We start from the raw sequence: 16,499 nt of genomic DNA, 5'->3' as shown, positions 1-16,499 counted from the left end.
AGTACATACTATTATTCATTACTGGGATTCGATTTTATAGTCTTAGTGTGTTAAATGTTTTCTTCTCTTAGATTATAGTAAATATTAGTAGGGTGTGCCTTTTTTTTAATACATTATTGCACAAAACTACTTTTCTACTAACCCTTTTCTGTAGGTGGAAGCTAAATGGAATAGACATTGACCTTGGTATGGATTACCACTATAGTTTGGTGGAAGGTAACCTATTGATCAATAACCCTGACAAAAACCGACATGGTGGAACTTACCAGTGTTTTGCAACCAATTCATTTGGAACCATTGTGAGCAGAGAAGCAAACGTTCAGTTTGCATGTAAGTTATTTCCTGTTTATGTACACTTATTTATTTTAAAAAGGTCTTTCCTTCTGTACAAGAGTTCATTGTTTAACCTTGGTTAAGTTTGTCGAAGGTGAACGTTTTGATTCTCACCCAGCCAGAATTAGTTTTTATTTTTATTTTGTTAGCTCCTCAGTAGTTGCAGTACTTCACAGCCAGTAAAATGATGGTTGATTTTAATTGACCTGGGCTTGTCACAGAAAAGAACTGAACAAAATAATTCCTCCCAGGACACAAGCAAGGTTAACTTTATCAACACACAAGAACCATTTCTTAGTTTTTTACACTTTACATTCCATTTTCTATTTAGACATTCAGCCTATACAGTAGCTGTCGCTGTATGTTCCATATTGCAAAGCAGAAACATTTTAACACTACAGTATGTATTTTACTTCAACGGAGGAATTGCCTTGACATAGGCAGACCTTCAAGTCTGTACCCTATGTTTATTTTATCCAGTAAACAAATCTAAAATATTTATAAAAATAAATTGATCATCATTCTAGAGCAGCATGATCTAAAACCACTGAGTAAAAATGTGTGACAGATGTCTAAATATATCCAAATTTAAAAAAAATAAATTGTAACCAAGTTTTATCACAACTTAATGAGATGGTCCTCAAGATGTTTGAAAACTGTTTGACAAAGTGTAATCATGTTGCATTTCTCAAGTGCAGTGTAATTTTTACAAAGTAAAAAACAACATTATTTAACTACTGTATAAATATAGCAGTGATACATAGTGAAATAGCTTCCTCCTGACTCTCCAGATAATGTTGTTGCTGCTACAGCATGAATGATCTTTTAGAAAATGTTCCATTTAAAGAAGATGTTCTATAAAATACAAATAAAAACTATATTGTCTACCATGATGATATAATATTTGTATTAATATTACCTCTCTGCAATAAAATAGCTATATTAACATTAATTCATAACATGCCTGAAGATGGTGTTCTTAATTGAACTATTCCCAATAGCATTTGCTCTGTGGTAAATTACGAATCATACATCTGCATATGATTCGGAAGTTTGTGGATGGTTGTGCAAAATAGTATATCATACGTAGATCATATTTTGAAATATCCCATAGTCATGTTAACACCCCATACTTATTACAATGAAGCAAACATGTTTATATATTATTTATCTTCTAATTATTTTGCACAGCAGAAAAAAAAAAGTCAATACAGTATAGATATTAAAAGGACATATGGCTTCAACTTGTGTACTACAACTGTGAACCAGCTCAGGGGTAATCTAAAACCCAACCTGAACAGGCAACATAGAAAAAATATGCTGCCTCACAGCTTCTTCTGAAGTTATTGTTCTGTCTGTTTGTTTTTCTTGTCCCATGGTGCTCTGCTGGCACAAGTTCCCTTAATGTCTGTGTGCTTACTTTATCCTGAGGCACAGCTTTCCTATTCCAACCACGACTGTGTATTTACATACAGGTGCAAGTCAACAAGATTTGCTTGCTGTTGAATCTCTGTGTGCAGAGACTCTTTCAATTGCAGTTACCACATCAGTACTATCATCTGCCATTGAATCTGGAAAATCTTCTCCTCTTGCAATCAGTGTGTCGAGAGATTGGGTGTGTGGGTGGAATGTTCACAGTTGTTCAGCAAATGTGGAAGTTCTATAATTAAGCAACATAACCCGTGTGGTAAGGCCTGCCTCGTGCAGATAAATTTAACATAACGAGAAGGGCCTTGCCAGGCCAGGTTTCGAAAGAATATGGCAAACAAAATGTCTGATATATATATATATATATATATATATATATATATATATATATATATATATATATATATATATATATATATATTTTCTGTCTGTTTAAAATCAAAAAAATGTTATACAGCACTAGATTTTGTTCAACTCGCAGTTCCCAAATGTTGTCTGGTAACCTTCAGGCTTCAGTATCACAACGGTGGATGATGTCAATACATGAGTATTTGCAATAGCCTAAACAATAATACTATACTAAAAAAAAAATACTATCCTTACAAGGAGCTGTTCTTCAGTTCAGCTACCTTGTACACAAAAGCAAACATGGTTAACAGTTTATTAAAAAATGCAGAGATGCTGTGTTCTAATGACAATATAAATAATTGTACCTTATTAGAAACATAATAATGCTCCCTCAGGAACAGAGGTTTTTTGGTTGTCTCTCTTTCTATTAAACTTAACTAAAATATACATTTTTATTAAATCTTGGAATCGTCAGAACATTAAATAGTTATTCAGAAACCATAAAAAATGTTTTGCTTTTTTTTTTTTTTTTAAATGTATGTTAAGTGTTGTTTTATTGTTATGTATTCTACTTAGAGAAACATGTTCAACATGTGTTAAGCTAAAAACTAACAATATTGTGCTACTAGCCTGATGTAAACTTGCTAGTCCTTATATGAAGTGCCCAAGTTGTAATCAACAACAGTCCCTAAAATGGGCTTAGATTTTATTTTGCTAAAGAAAAAAAAAAAACACTGTTATAAATTTAGATTTAATTTTTTTTTTCACAAAACACCATCGTAAACACTCATACAGATCGATCAATCACCTGTTTGCACCTTGTTACTGAGCAACTACTGTACTCTGTGCTGAGAAACTGATACTGACAGCACCAGACAGGACTTCCGAACAACCTCCATTCCCAAGGCGTTTGCAACTCTGAGGTTGTACTGTATATTTAAAACACGAGAGAAAATACATGTTCTAATATAATTATAGGTCAAATATATCGGATTTACAGTGTTTTCCTTTTTTAAAAAAAAAAAAAAAAAAAAAAAAAAAGTTCCTTTGCTGTTTTGTTCCTCAGTGTACTGTAATCTGTAATCTGAAATGCCCATCTCAGTGACGTCAAACTTGACGTCATCCCTCCCCCATCCAATGATATGCAGAGTATGGTGGCCTAGTAAATCAAAGAAATTAAGTGTGTTTTTATTGTGTTGACCCAATCACAGGCCCAGAATGACACTTCAGTATGATCTTGTTTAGTCGATCACAGTCCTAAAGGGTTAATAATCTACAGTCACCAGTTTAAAACATAAAACTTTAGTTGACATTCTATACTGAATAGTGTCTTTTGTCTTTGTTACACTTACAGTTTGGATGTAATGCAGTAATCTGTTTGGCAGATGCAGTGTTCAGTACAAAGTGAACGAGATAAACGTCTATCACCCAGCTATGCAATGCACATGAGCTGTTTGAGTTAGCTCTCAGAGTCCAATGAGTCAACGATGCATACATCTTCCGTTTTCAATGTATTTCCCTGGTGGTAAAATGGGACAAAAATCCTCCCACTGCCAAACAGATTGCTGTATTACAACTCAAAGTGTTGGTCTTTATAACTTCAGTTCCCAGTGGTTCTGGGATATTAATTTTCAACATTAGAATGTAGACTGTCAAAGAGGAAGAAAAATATTCTATTGAGCCAACATGCTGGTACATTAATAATCTTCTGACATGCAGGATGACAAGCATTTTAAATGAATCAGGAAATTCAGCTCAATGGATGGGGGATGGCTGAAAAGATCAGTCAGACAAAGGTCAAGTACACTTTAATAAAAATAGTTTTAATATGGTATTTTCCAGATTCATTTTGGGATATTTGAGAGAGAGAGAGAGAGAGAGAGAGAGAGAGAGAGATCCCCAAAGCAATGTATTCCTCAGCCTGTATTGGTGTTTGATGAGAAGTTAGTTATTTTACCTCAAGTGAGTTCGGAATCCATTACACATGTCAGAGAAGGTGGTTATTAATATTTTGAAATGTTATGTCTAAATTACAAGAGGGTTTCTTGTTAATTATGAAAAAACATACAAGACATTTGTTGATTAATACACCATAATACTCAATTAAACGCCATGATTTGTTTTAATCTTGCTAATTTTCCTATGTGGGTGTAGAGGCTATTGGTAATACAATTTCTTGCAGTTTGGCGATTTTCTTTAATGTAAGTTGTGTTCTTCCATTACATATAATAGTTTGCAATTGTGCAGGTTTAGTATTTCAGCATTTCAGAGAGCATGCTGATATCTGGAGGATCATTTTAATTTGTACCGTCGCTTGGATAAACTAGAATTCTGTTAATTTGACCCCCAAACATTTTTGTTTTGGTCTTTGCTTGTTTTATTACACCTGCTTATAAATACTGACCTCATGACTGTAGCTAATGCTTGCAACCCAGTACATAAATCTGTGAATAAAGTGCCTCTTTCCCTCTGCCATGTAATCTGTCTCCACTTAACTTCCAAGTGTGTCCACTGGCCTAGTCCACTTTAGTTCCCTCAACCTATTTTTATATTTTAAGTCCTACCATTTAGTCTTAGGTTTAGCTATCCATCTGCCATATTATGCACCACTAGACTTTTTGGGGATAAGTCAAAAGTTAAAGAGAAACGTTTTGGCTTGTGAACCTTTCGCTATGTCTTACCTTGTGACCTGCTTGCCAGCGCTAAGACCTCTCTGCTCTGTTAGACAGGTATGGAAGAGAGAATATAGGTTAGACTTAATAGATTTATAACTTTTACAGAATAGATCTGTATACTTGAAGGCTGAAATCATACATTTTTATTGAGCTGCAGGGGCTAGTGGCAACAATAACACAATAGTTCAACACAATAAAATCCAATATGTTTCAATTTTCTTATCATTATTGGGTAGTGCACACATATTGTAATACCTCTCATGTTTTAGGCAACATGAAATAGGTGAATTGGGGATATATTCAGCAGTGACTGACTGGATCTGAAGTAATATGCATTTACAGTATATGTTACTGACTGCTACTAAAAATGCTTTTAATCTGCATGTGCAGTATCTTTCAGTTATGCCCTTAAAAATGTAATAGTTGCATGGAAAACAGAAAAAAACAGAAATAGCTGAATGGAATACTAATGGGTAGCTTGCTTCTAAACAGCAGGCGCAAATCAAGTTCAGTAATTCATGTCAGAATAAGAGTATATCACATAGAGGGGCTATTTTAATGATATAAACAGTGTTTGATCATAATGCTTGCTGCTTCACTGTGTCATTAAAATGGAGTGCCAGAGTATGCTAATAAACTTAGTTTTAAAAGCAGAATTATACAATTTTCAAAACACTTGTGACAAGGACTTGTGCTATAATGGAATAAAGTACAAGATTTATTAAGGCAGAAGATTTGATAAATACATCTAAACAAAGTCTGTAAAATCGTTTTACATTTTAAGGTTAAAATACAACAGAACACAAAGTCTGCCTGTTGTCTGATCTTTTCAAGAAAGCCTGGTTAAGGAACACAAAGTAATTGAATAGGCATGTACAAAGTGTGTAAAATGGTATGCTTCAGATGTATTTGTAAAAATCTTAAGATGTGTTTCTGTGCTGCAGTCTATAAAATAAAAGCCCTGCTACATACAGTCTTCTGTTTTGCAAAGGGAATTAATGTCCAGTTAATGAATGTAGAATTTATAAATTAAAAATAAACCCTGTGTTGTTGTTAATTTAATTGTATTACATGTTCCTTTTGTAACATGCCCCAAAAGTTGTAAATATGAAGGAGTCAAAATGTTTTAAGCTTATTTAGGTAAAATAATGTTGTTTGTTTGTTTTTTTTTTGCTTGTTTTTTTTTTTTTTTTTTTTTTTTTTTGTTAAATGCATTTGTCAGTAATGGTTATGGTTAAACAAATAACTTATTATTTATTATTTATTATTTATTGTTATTTTCATCCAGATCTTGAAAACTTCAACAGTAAATTAAGAAATGCAGTGCCAGTTCGAGAGGGACAGGCTGTTGTACTGCTGTGTGGACCACCTCCACATTCAGGAGGTAAGGAAGTTAACTATATTATAAACCTCCGAATCATCTCAGCCAATCAGATTCTGTATCCCACAGTAGGATACCCTCTAAAAGCTAACTGAATTCAGAAGCTCACTTTAAACAGTGCCATACATCTCAAGCAGCCTGTCAAAGATTTTGCAATAGTTTTTTTGGACGTTTTTGTTCCTTTCTGCCTCATTAGGGGGAATAATACTAAAAAGTATGCCAATATGAAAGTGCACATTAAGTGTTTTTTTTTAAAGGCCTAAATTAGTCTACCTGCTGTTTGATGGCAGGGTATTAATTTGTTGGACCAGCCAGTCATGATGAATCAGCTAAAAGCTAGATATAACATATGGAGGTTATATTAAAACACCAAACTAGAAAAAAAGTAAGCTGGAGGTATCTCCATTTTAAGGGTGTATATAAATGACTGGCACTATGTACTGGACTATCAAATAATTTGTTAGTAAGAGTTTTAGTTATTTTGTGTTTTATTTTATGTTGAAATTAGTGTTAGTTAAGAAATAGTTTTGCTTGTAAAAAATAAATAAATAAAATAAAAAGTTGACCAGGCCCATTAAATCTTTTTATTTGAGCACTGTAACACACAGCCCTGCTTGCATGGCCTGGTTTGAAACAAAAGGATTCGGGGCTTCAAAATGAGGTCCTAATCATGTATTTCCAGGATTGTAGCCTGGAACTAGAGAGCCATGAATGCGAGTGTTTTGCAATGTTATTGCTGCGCTCTATGACAGACCTACCTAGGTGCAGTAAACAAACATTTTCAGACAAAATTTTTATAGAAGAAGAGAAATAGCCAAATTGAAGGTACAAGTCCATATTTTCCAGTAAATATATATTTGTTGTTCTTCTTAACAATGTTTATGGATCACAAGCCAGCTGTTTGGGTTAGGTTGCCATGGTCGTCAAGCAGCCATAGTGAATAGCTCCATCTTGCATCACATGATCAGGGCCCCTGGCATGAATAATTTGAATGTGTTTCTTTTTTTTTTTCTTCTTTTGCATATGTTTCAATTGTAGTTATTTTTGGTTGTTTTTGGCCATAATTCCTTTATTTATTATCCAATGTGTTGATTTTTTTCCCCTTGTTCCCTACATGTTTAAGTTTTATTGTATACTGTCAGATTTGAGCTGGCCATGCTAAAATACATTTACAATAATTACATACAATGATTTTCTAAAAAGCATCTCTTTTTCTGTGGTTTTTGTTATCTGTACTAAACAGGCTGAGTCTCAGACTTTTTTAACTTTTTTTTTTTATGGAAGTAGTGTGTGTACATTAATTTCATGTATGCCATGTACCTGTAAATTTTATAGATAAAGAGTTATAGGCACAAATCTAACAGTAAAAAAAAAAAAAAACTGGTGAAAATAGCTTGGACCCTAAAGAGTTAATAATATTACAGTCTCTGCAATATAAAATAGATTTGGTGGAACCAAATGTATATGCATATAACTGTTCCAGTGCCGCATCTCATTGGGTTCCATTTGAGGACAGTCTCTCCAAGGTGCATATTGCAGATTATCATAAGTGCAGTAAAATCATGTTGTCAACAATGGAATTAATAGAACTGTGAGAGGAACAGCAGCAGAGCAGCTGCAATCAACATGTTGAAAATAGTATACAGATGGATTGGACACCACAGAAATGCTACAAAACATGTGGCAAGCAACTAGAGTGCCTTGTCTATCAGGACACACAGAATGTGCAGTAAATAAGTGTACCGAGTAATAAGATGGCATACTAAGTTACTGTAAGTAATACAATGACCCTTGGGGTGAATAGCTGAGTACAAGCAGTAAAAATAGTAACAGAATTGGAAATGGACAAGTCCACATCGGAATGTTTAACCAATTCACTTCGCAAGGATCATCTATACAAAAGCTGTTAAATATTTTATCTACTGAAACTGTGTACTAACATTAATGGTAAATTATTGATTTGTACATGCTATTCAAAAAATATATGAATACTGTCTCAGAATACTGGATGCACAAACAGATTTGCTTTGCCTACCCGTAATATATGTTGTGACATAAAAAGTTGTGACATTAGTCATTGATTACCATCTGTCTTCCAACATTATGGGTGCTCAGCTAGACCCAAGTCCCTACAGAATTTTACCATTTAGCTAGTATGATATTATTTGTCTGCCAAGCTACATACTTGGGATAGTGGGTGCATATTGGACATCTGGTGAACTTTTCTTCTGACATTTACATACTGTAGGATCTCCAAGGGAGAAGCATCATACTTTGTTTATTAAAAATACTTTTGCTGATCTCTGTATTATAAGGTCATGCTGCCCTGGTTGTGGTTGAGATCCTTGTCATATCTTCATTTATATTGTCTGAAGTTCTTAGCCCAGAGCCAATTCAAACTTTAAGTATTTGTTACTGTATGTGAAGCATTATGTATGAGGGTGGGGAAAATAACTTCTAATCATATTAGGATAACAATGGTAATTTATATATAAATTATACATTCATAGCAAGTATTATAACATATTTAACGCAACTCTTTTAACCTGTATAATACAATTCTTTATTTTTTTTAGAACTAACATATTCATGGATTTTCAATGAGCATCCAAACTTTGTGCAGCAGGACAATCGGCGATTTGTGTCACAAAAGACAGGAAATTTATACATAGCAAAAGTGGAAGCATCAGACGTAGGCAATTACACCTGCGTAGTCAGGAATGTTGTAACCAACGCCATTGCTTTGAGTTCTCCAACTCCTGTAGTACTACGGAGGGATGGTAAGTCTTTTTTATTATTATTATTACATACATTGCTTTCACAGACACCAATCTCAGACTTCAGGTAAATCCAAGTTTACTTCCAATCGGGGTTTGTGCAGCCAGACAAGTACTATGCGTTGTGTAGTATACAGCAAATAATAAATGAAACAAAGGTACAAAACAAACCAATAATGTCTGGCAGCATGGAAGTAGGTAATTAAAACACTACATTTCAGCTGCCAAGACCCAAGGCAGCATTCATTTTGCTCAGAAACCTTAAGAAGGTTAATCAGCATGGTGTTTAAACAGCACTGATCCCAGTAGAAGAATGAGGCAAACTGGTGAATCATTGATTCTTATTGCTGCAGGTAACTTGTCATTTCACTTATGCTTTTCAAGGACTCAAAGGCAGAAATAAAATTAATGTTATTACTTAATTTAAAAAAAAAATACTATGAGTACAGATCTATTAATACAGCGTTTTTGTAGACTTTTTAAAATCATGTTCTGTGTGAATTTAACAGAGGTGATTTTTTTTTTTTATGGTTTTCTGTTTTTATGGAGCTAAATAAGTGACAACAGCTTTTGATGGAGAAATGTCGCTAAGCTAGGTCAACAAGAATTTTAATAATTCTGTTTCATTTTAACAGCTGTGATGGGAGAATATGAGCCCAAAATAGAAGTTCAATTTTCAGACTTAGTTTCTGTTGCTAAAGGCTCATCAGTAAAGCTGGAATGCTTCGCCTTGGGAAAGTAAGTCTGAACTGTTTTTAATTAATGCATAAGCACTGAACAGCCACATGAATAGCAATCTGTTTAAGCAGTTGCTGCTAACTAAGTAAAACAACAACATGCATCACTGATCACAAACAGTCTATTAGTGAAATAAGTACTTATTTGGGGACTATTTGTGGACCTTGTTTCTGTGTTTTATTATTCTTTTATTTATTTTTGTTTAAACCTGCCTAGCCCTGTCCCTGTAATAACATGGAGAAGAGCAGATGGCGCCCCTTTCCCAGGCAAAGTCAAAATGAATAGTTCCAGTGGGGTCCTTGAAATTCCATACTTCCAGCAAGAGGATGCAGGTGCATATGAATGTATTGCTGAAAACTCAAGAGGGAGGAATACTGCAAGAGGAAGGCTGACCTTCTATGGTATGTTCTTGGATTGATTCACATAAAACAGTTTCCACTGAATTGCAATGGGTGAAAACTCTTTACACGACTATGCCACTGTTAAGGGACATCTGTAATTTTTTTTTTATGTTTAGTTCTGTACTGGTGCCATGTATTGCTGTGTTATGCAGTTACACTTAAGCTTGGAAGTTGAGGTTTCTTGTTTTAAAGGGAAAGTCTTGTCTGCATCTGGCAAGTTGTGCCCTTGAGATCTAGCATTGCAAGTGAAACGAAATTGCAATAGAAAGTTGGAAGAGTGCCAGTGCACAGATTTCTCTTTCATTTCTCAACCGCTTGACCTGAGTTTTTATTCTGATATAGTCTCATTGTTATGATCAATGCCAGGGCTTTATTTTTTATATGTTCTCTTGGGCTACATTGGGAATCAATTATTTTCAATAAGCTGTTATATGCAATGGGGTGAGCTGCTATCTCACAACGCCATGGACACTGGAGTGGGATTCAGTTCTACTATTCTAAAGCCCCTCTCTCAAATTTAACTGATGGTTGATTCCAGTTTGGAGTTCTATGCATGTGTTATGAAGTAAACTCCAGACAGTGCAACATTGTCAAAGGCCAGTTGAATTCTTTTACTCATGGCAGAGAAAGACGACGCTTAAGATGTTGTACACTGGTTTACACAGACTGAAACCTCAAGGAGACATACCAAAATGGTGACAAAATAGTCAATCGGGGTATCAGAATTCAAGTAAGATAAATCCAATCTAAATGAGACTTAATTTTTAACTGTCACATTTTAATTTGGTAAAAGTGAATCAAGAGTTGATAATCTAATTAAATGTGTCAGATAACACAATATACCTAATGGCATCATCGCTCTAAATGAAGTTGTCTAATTATTGTCAGAGTTCACTGAAGCAATCCTAATTAAAATGGTTGTTCTATTAATTATATAGTGAGAGTAATTTAATAACTATTATTTTCTCATACTGTGATAGGGTATTATGCAGACAAGATTATCCAGAATTAATTTGTACCAATTAACCTTTTATGTTTTGGGCTTTTGTGGTATCCAAAGATGCTAATCTGTTGTTAAGCTGTTAAGCACAGATAGCATAGGGGAAAAAAACAAAACATTAAAAAAAAAAGAAAAAAAAGAAACATGTTTGTTTGCCAGTTAAAAGGACAACATTCAGTAAAGGATGTTTCCCTAAAGGCATGCATGCTCTGTTACCATTGTACTGTCCGTGTGACAACCTTTATTTTTGTATTTACTTTCATCAACAGTGCAGTAGTGCTTATGCAGCAGGAAACTTGTTTTAACATTGTATTATTTCCCCCTACATGGCTGGGCCTGCCGAATCTACTGTACCTAATCCAGGGCAGACAACATGGCCTTTACGTATCAGCGTTTCTTTTCTTACAATTATTGTCCGTTAGACTATTAAGAGTTGAGATGACAATTTAACTTTCACAAAAGATGAACAAAAAAATCACAATTGAGTATATATATATATATATATATATATATATATATATATATATATATATATATATATATATATATATATATATATGTGTGTGTGTGTGTGTGTTTGTGTGTGTGTGTTTTTTAGTCATTGAACAACTTCTACTACGACTGTACACATGTCTCACATGTCTTGGCTTGAGAATGCATGTGTTATTCCCTCAGAGGCTGACCGCTTCAATTATGTTATCACAGTATATAGCTAAAGTGGGACTATAACCAGATGGTTTGTCTACAACTACTATAACATTACAATAATTATTTTACTCTTCACTCATAGATTTTGAACACCTGCAATGGGTCCAGACACTGAAAGATTCCTATATGGCTATTGAAGACACTCTTTTCTGGGAGTGTAAAGCTAGTGGGAAGCCAAACCCTGTGTACAGGTGGTTGAAGAATGGAGACCCACTGGTATTGGAGGGAAGTATGCATTATTTATTGATATGTGCCTTGCTTGTTGATTAGAAAATGTGCTTAAATAATTACACAGCTAAAACTTTTAACATTTTTATACATATATTTCACCCTATAGGATATATCGTAGCTTTAGTATAGAAACATTACACGATTGGCTGACAATAAAGTGCTTAGATTTAAAAGTGTATAACAAAATACAATTATCCTTGATTAGATTGTTGTATAATGCACCCAGTGCACACACTTTTTGATTGTATGTAACAAAACTGTTTTACTTGTCTTATAGATCATGTACTTAGAAAAATTAGACAGCAAGGGAAATCAATAATACACTGGAATGGCATGTGTTCTAAGAAAAGGTCATGCAAACTTCTAGGGCAGATTGAATTAAGTTTATTGAATGCTACCAAGCTTATCGACAGCTTGCTGTTTAAAGTAATTACCGATTTTCGTCATTTCCCAAGTCGTGGCTATTAGGTTTGCCACCTTTTCCATAGACCAAACCCAGACATATTTTTAATTCATCCTAGCTCTATTAAAAGTGCAGTATACTGTAATGCAGTTTAACACAATACCACCAGATTTCGGTGCAAATCAATAATCATGCAGTATACACAGTATTGTGCTCTTGAGATTTCTAGCAATTGCAAAATAAATTCCACTCCAAAATGTCCCGTTATAAAATATGTCAAAGAAAATATTAAAGGAAGGTTGCTGTTTCTTTTGCTTTTTACTTAAAACTGGACATTAGGGTGTCTGGGTTTGTTAATTCCTGCCACCCAGACACAGATGCCAATTCCTGGACTGTCCAGGTCAAACCCGGACAGGTGGCAACCCTAGTGGCTATACATTATACCATAACAATTGCAGTATTTTTTGTATAAAAGATAGCTAGCGTGTTCTGTACCAGCAGCTACATTTATAAAGCAAATAAAGTTTTATGTTCTGTTGTTCTTTATTAACAGGACAGAATTCAAGGAGAAAATAATTGGTTAACAATTACAAGACTCAATTTAACTGATTCAGGAATGTATCAGTGCTTAGCAGAAAACAATCATGGGACCATATATTGCAGTGCAGAGCTTAAAGTTATAGGTAAGCAGATTTTTTTTTTGGTAGGAGCATGACAATAGAATGTGCATGGAATAAAACTTAAAATTACCAAGAAGTGTGTCTATGCATTTATGGAAATTGTAAACTTGTCTAGCACCCCCCCCCCCCCCCCCCCCCCCCCTCCCCCAAGGTGATTCTAGCCAAACCTTAATAAATTAACCTTATTATTTGCCCTTTTTTGGCAGAGACAGATACGTAAATGTTTCAATTTTCAAAGGGTAATGTGTTAACCTGCTGTTCTACCTTGGCAGTTATATAACTACGCTCTTTCTGTCTCAGCTTCTCCACCAGATTTTTCCAAAAGTCCAGTGAAAAAAACAACACTTATCCCTGCAGGTGGGGAAGTTATTATTGAGTGCAGGCCCAAAGCCTCCCCGAGGGCAACGTTCTCTTGGAAGAAGGGCAGTGAGGTTCTCAAGGAAAACAAAAGGTAAACCAACTGAGAAAAAAGGACAAATCACATTATGAAAATAAACTTATGCCATTAAAATATATCTGTTCTCCTAAAAATTATGTAAATGTGGCATGCTGTATTCACTGTTAAAGTAGTTTTTTTTTTCCTGGCAACAGGTATTTTGTATGCAGCATATAAGAAAAACACTTACTATATCTATGGACCTTTGTATGAACATTCTTTAGCACAAGTTCATGGTATTTACAATGCTTTACCATGCTTGCATGCAATGTACAGTGCTAGCCTGTTCATACTTTTCTGCACTAATCCATGCTTACCTTGGCAAACCTCAGTAAATCTTCATAAGGGTCTACTTAAAACCGCGGTATGCATTTGTTTGTATCTTTGCCTGAGTGTGCAGGGGTTGGTCCAGTTGGAGAACAAGGGCATAAGTATAAAAATAAATAAATAAATAAAAATTGCCTATAATAACTCCTGTATTGAAATTTGGTCACAGATTTTATGGAGCACCGGTCATTCTACCAAAACGTGTAGAGCATGCTTACCTTAGTTGGTATTGAGACACTGGGATAAAGCAATACAAGCTTTTAGCAGCAGACATGTTCTGCAGTGTTGCACAAGTAAATGTCAATTTCCTACAGCAAGGGCAGCGTCTTGTTGGAATGCAGTGCCGAAGGCTATTACTACCATTACCTAATGTCTTTAAACAAACACTTATTGGAACTTGACTGATATATTTTTGTGTGATCATCTTTGCAAACACAGATAATAATGGCTCCAACAGGAACAGTGAAGCAGTGCTGATTGCTAGCTGCAGTAAGCCAAGCAATTCCAGTGTACTTGATGATGAACTGTAGCAAGTGTCTGTAATTAGAATTTATAAAGAGCATTAAAATCATTTTATGTTGCAACAACTCTGGAAACTATATTGATCGTTTAAAAAAAGTAGTGGCGCAGGCATACCTCTGTTGTGAATATAGCTTGTCAAAAAGGTGCTTTTTTTTGGCTTTTTCAGGGCCAGCAAAAACGCAGTGTTAGAGCAACAAAACAATTAAAATGCCAATTAAAACACTGTACCTGTAGACACTGCATGACATAGAAAAGACAAACGCATTAATGCTTCCCAAGATCTAAATGGTTAATTTCCATTTTTTTTATTTTAGAGTCATTGGCAAATTTGTGGTTGAAACTATTTCCTGTTTGCCTTCAAAGTTCATAGCCCAGCAGAGGTTTGATTTACAGAAAAGACAAGGTCACCCTTTCAGTACTTGGTACTAGGAGCAATATTTTTTCTAGTAATGATTCAATTCATCTTTTCTATTTGAGACATTAGTTTCCTCTATGGATTGGAACTCCCACATGGACTGAACAGATAGGCTGCTTCTGCTTATAATTGACAGTTGCGTTTGACCCAAACTTGCTAATGGTATCCAGTAAAGTTTTATATGTATCCCTGCAATATAGACACAGTGTATATTGCATCATGCTTTTGTATAGTAATCCTTAACACTTTACCAATAAAATAAGAAATTATTTCAGGTGACCAACTGGGTGTGGATGTTGAGGTCTATTGGACAATGTTGTCCAATGTTTTTTAAGTCAGTGGTCATAGTCTAGCCTATAGAAAACCCTATAATGGAGAAGTCCAAAATGGTAGTCCAATAAATCCATGCCTATTTTTCTTTAATATCCCCTTTTGTTTATATCCGTCTTTATTCTGTTCTATAACCTCCAGGAATGGGTTACATGAATTTTATTGCACTGATGTAATCACAGAGACTTGGAGAAAAGACTTCAGTCATAAAGTCATTCCAATTGTATTGTGCCGTTTCAGACTGCACCTTTCCTTTCCCACTCATTTTTTGATGTAATATGTATTCAGCTATTTAAGCCTTTTAAGAAACAACAACCTCAATGAAATAATATCTATGAAACAGTAACTAATAAACTGACTGTATCAGCCCAACAATTATACTTAATCACAAGGATTATTTGAAATATGCAAATGAAGTAGAGGATTGTCATGAATATAGTTAAATGACAATATAATCCACCCATAGTCCTGCTGTAAATATAAAGATCAGAGGTAAATAATTAGTAGCAACAAATATAAAAATGAATGCTTCTTTTAAAAGGTTTAAATATATAGAATATGTTTGGGCCATTTCAAGAAAATTGTGTGACTGATCACCAAAAGGTGGTTATTGGTATGACAATCATTTACTTGCCTCGCTTAAAAAAAGATTCTGCTGCAGTTTCAAGCTCTTTCTCCCATCATCTTCTCTGTTATGCTGGGTACTTTGTTATGAACTAAAAGAATCATAAATATCTGAGCATCATCTGTTGGGATAAATAGTCCTGTCAACAGGGAAGAAGTGAAAGCGCCTGTAGATTTCTTAGCCCAAACCTTTTTTTTTAAATTATTTAACATTTATTATGAGATTCCGTTCTGTGACATAGTTTTTCATACACCTGATAAATCATTTAAAATATTTTTGGCTGGGGAATATGTATGGTGCTGACATTGAATGGTTTTCAGCCAAATACACTGAACATAACTGGTTACACATAGAATTGGACATCCTTCTCAAGCATTTTGAAATCATTCTATAATGAATTAACTATGTACCAGCCTCTACACATAGATAATTGGTATTGAACGTCTATTGAACTGCGTTGTAAAAGTTCAATGCACTTGTATATGTATTTGGTGATCTGTGGCTTGTTCACTGTAAAATATGTTTGTCACCAGGATAACATTTCTTGAGGATGGGAGCCTTCGAATCAGCAATATAACCAAATTAGATGGCGGAAGGTATACATGTGTAGCGACAAATGCATTTGGCAAGTCAAGCAGCACAGGAAGCTTGGTGGTAAAAGGTAAGTCTTTAGAAGTGCGAATTTAACGTATTTTCAAGATCGTGTGGAAATAAATAAATAACCCAAGCATGAAATTGATA

General features: G+C 34.5%; 1 protein-coding gene across 1 annotated transcript in view; it reads left to right on the top strand.

Moving 5' to 3' along the window:
• The window catches only part of LOC121328214 (contactin-4-like), a 79,151-nt gene that overhangs the window by 46,226 nt on the left and 16,426 nt on the right, over positions 1 to 16,499 (top strand). Inside the window, exons 4-12 of the mRNA XM_041272763.1 lie at positions 155 to 330; positions 6,073 to 6,168; positions 8,742 to 8,945; positions 9,578 to 9,680; positions 9,897 to 10,081; positions 11,872 to 12,005; positions 12,977 to 13,106; positions 13,404 to 13,554; positions 16,292 to 16,419. Of these exons, the coding sequence (XP_041128697.1) occupies positions 155 to 330; positions 6,073 to 6,168; positions 8,742 to 8,945; positions 9,578 to 9,680; positions 9,897 to 10,081; positions 11,872 to 12,005; positions 12,977 to 13,106; positions 13,404 to 13,554; positions 16,292 to 16,419 (1,307 nt within the window). The remainder of the gene's footprint in view (positions 1 to 154; positions 331 to 6,072; positions 6,169 to 8,741; positions 8,946 to 9,577; positions 9,681 to 9,896; positions 10,082 to 11,871; positions 12,006 to 12,976; positions 13,107 to 13,403; positions 13,555 to 16,291; positions 16,420 to 16,499) is intronic.

Source organism: Polyodon spathula, chromosome 16 (assembly GCF_017654505.1).
Source record: "Polyodon spathula isolate WHYD16114869_AA chromosome 16, ASM1765450v1, whole genome shotgun sequence".
In the NCBI taxonomy this organism is placed as follows: Eukaryota; Metazoa; Chordata; class Actinopteri; order Acipenseriformes; family Polyodontidae; genus Polyodon; species Polyodon spathula.
This window is presented reverse-complemented; position numbering and strand designations above follow the sequence as displayed.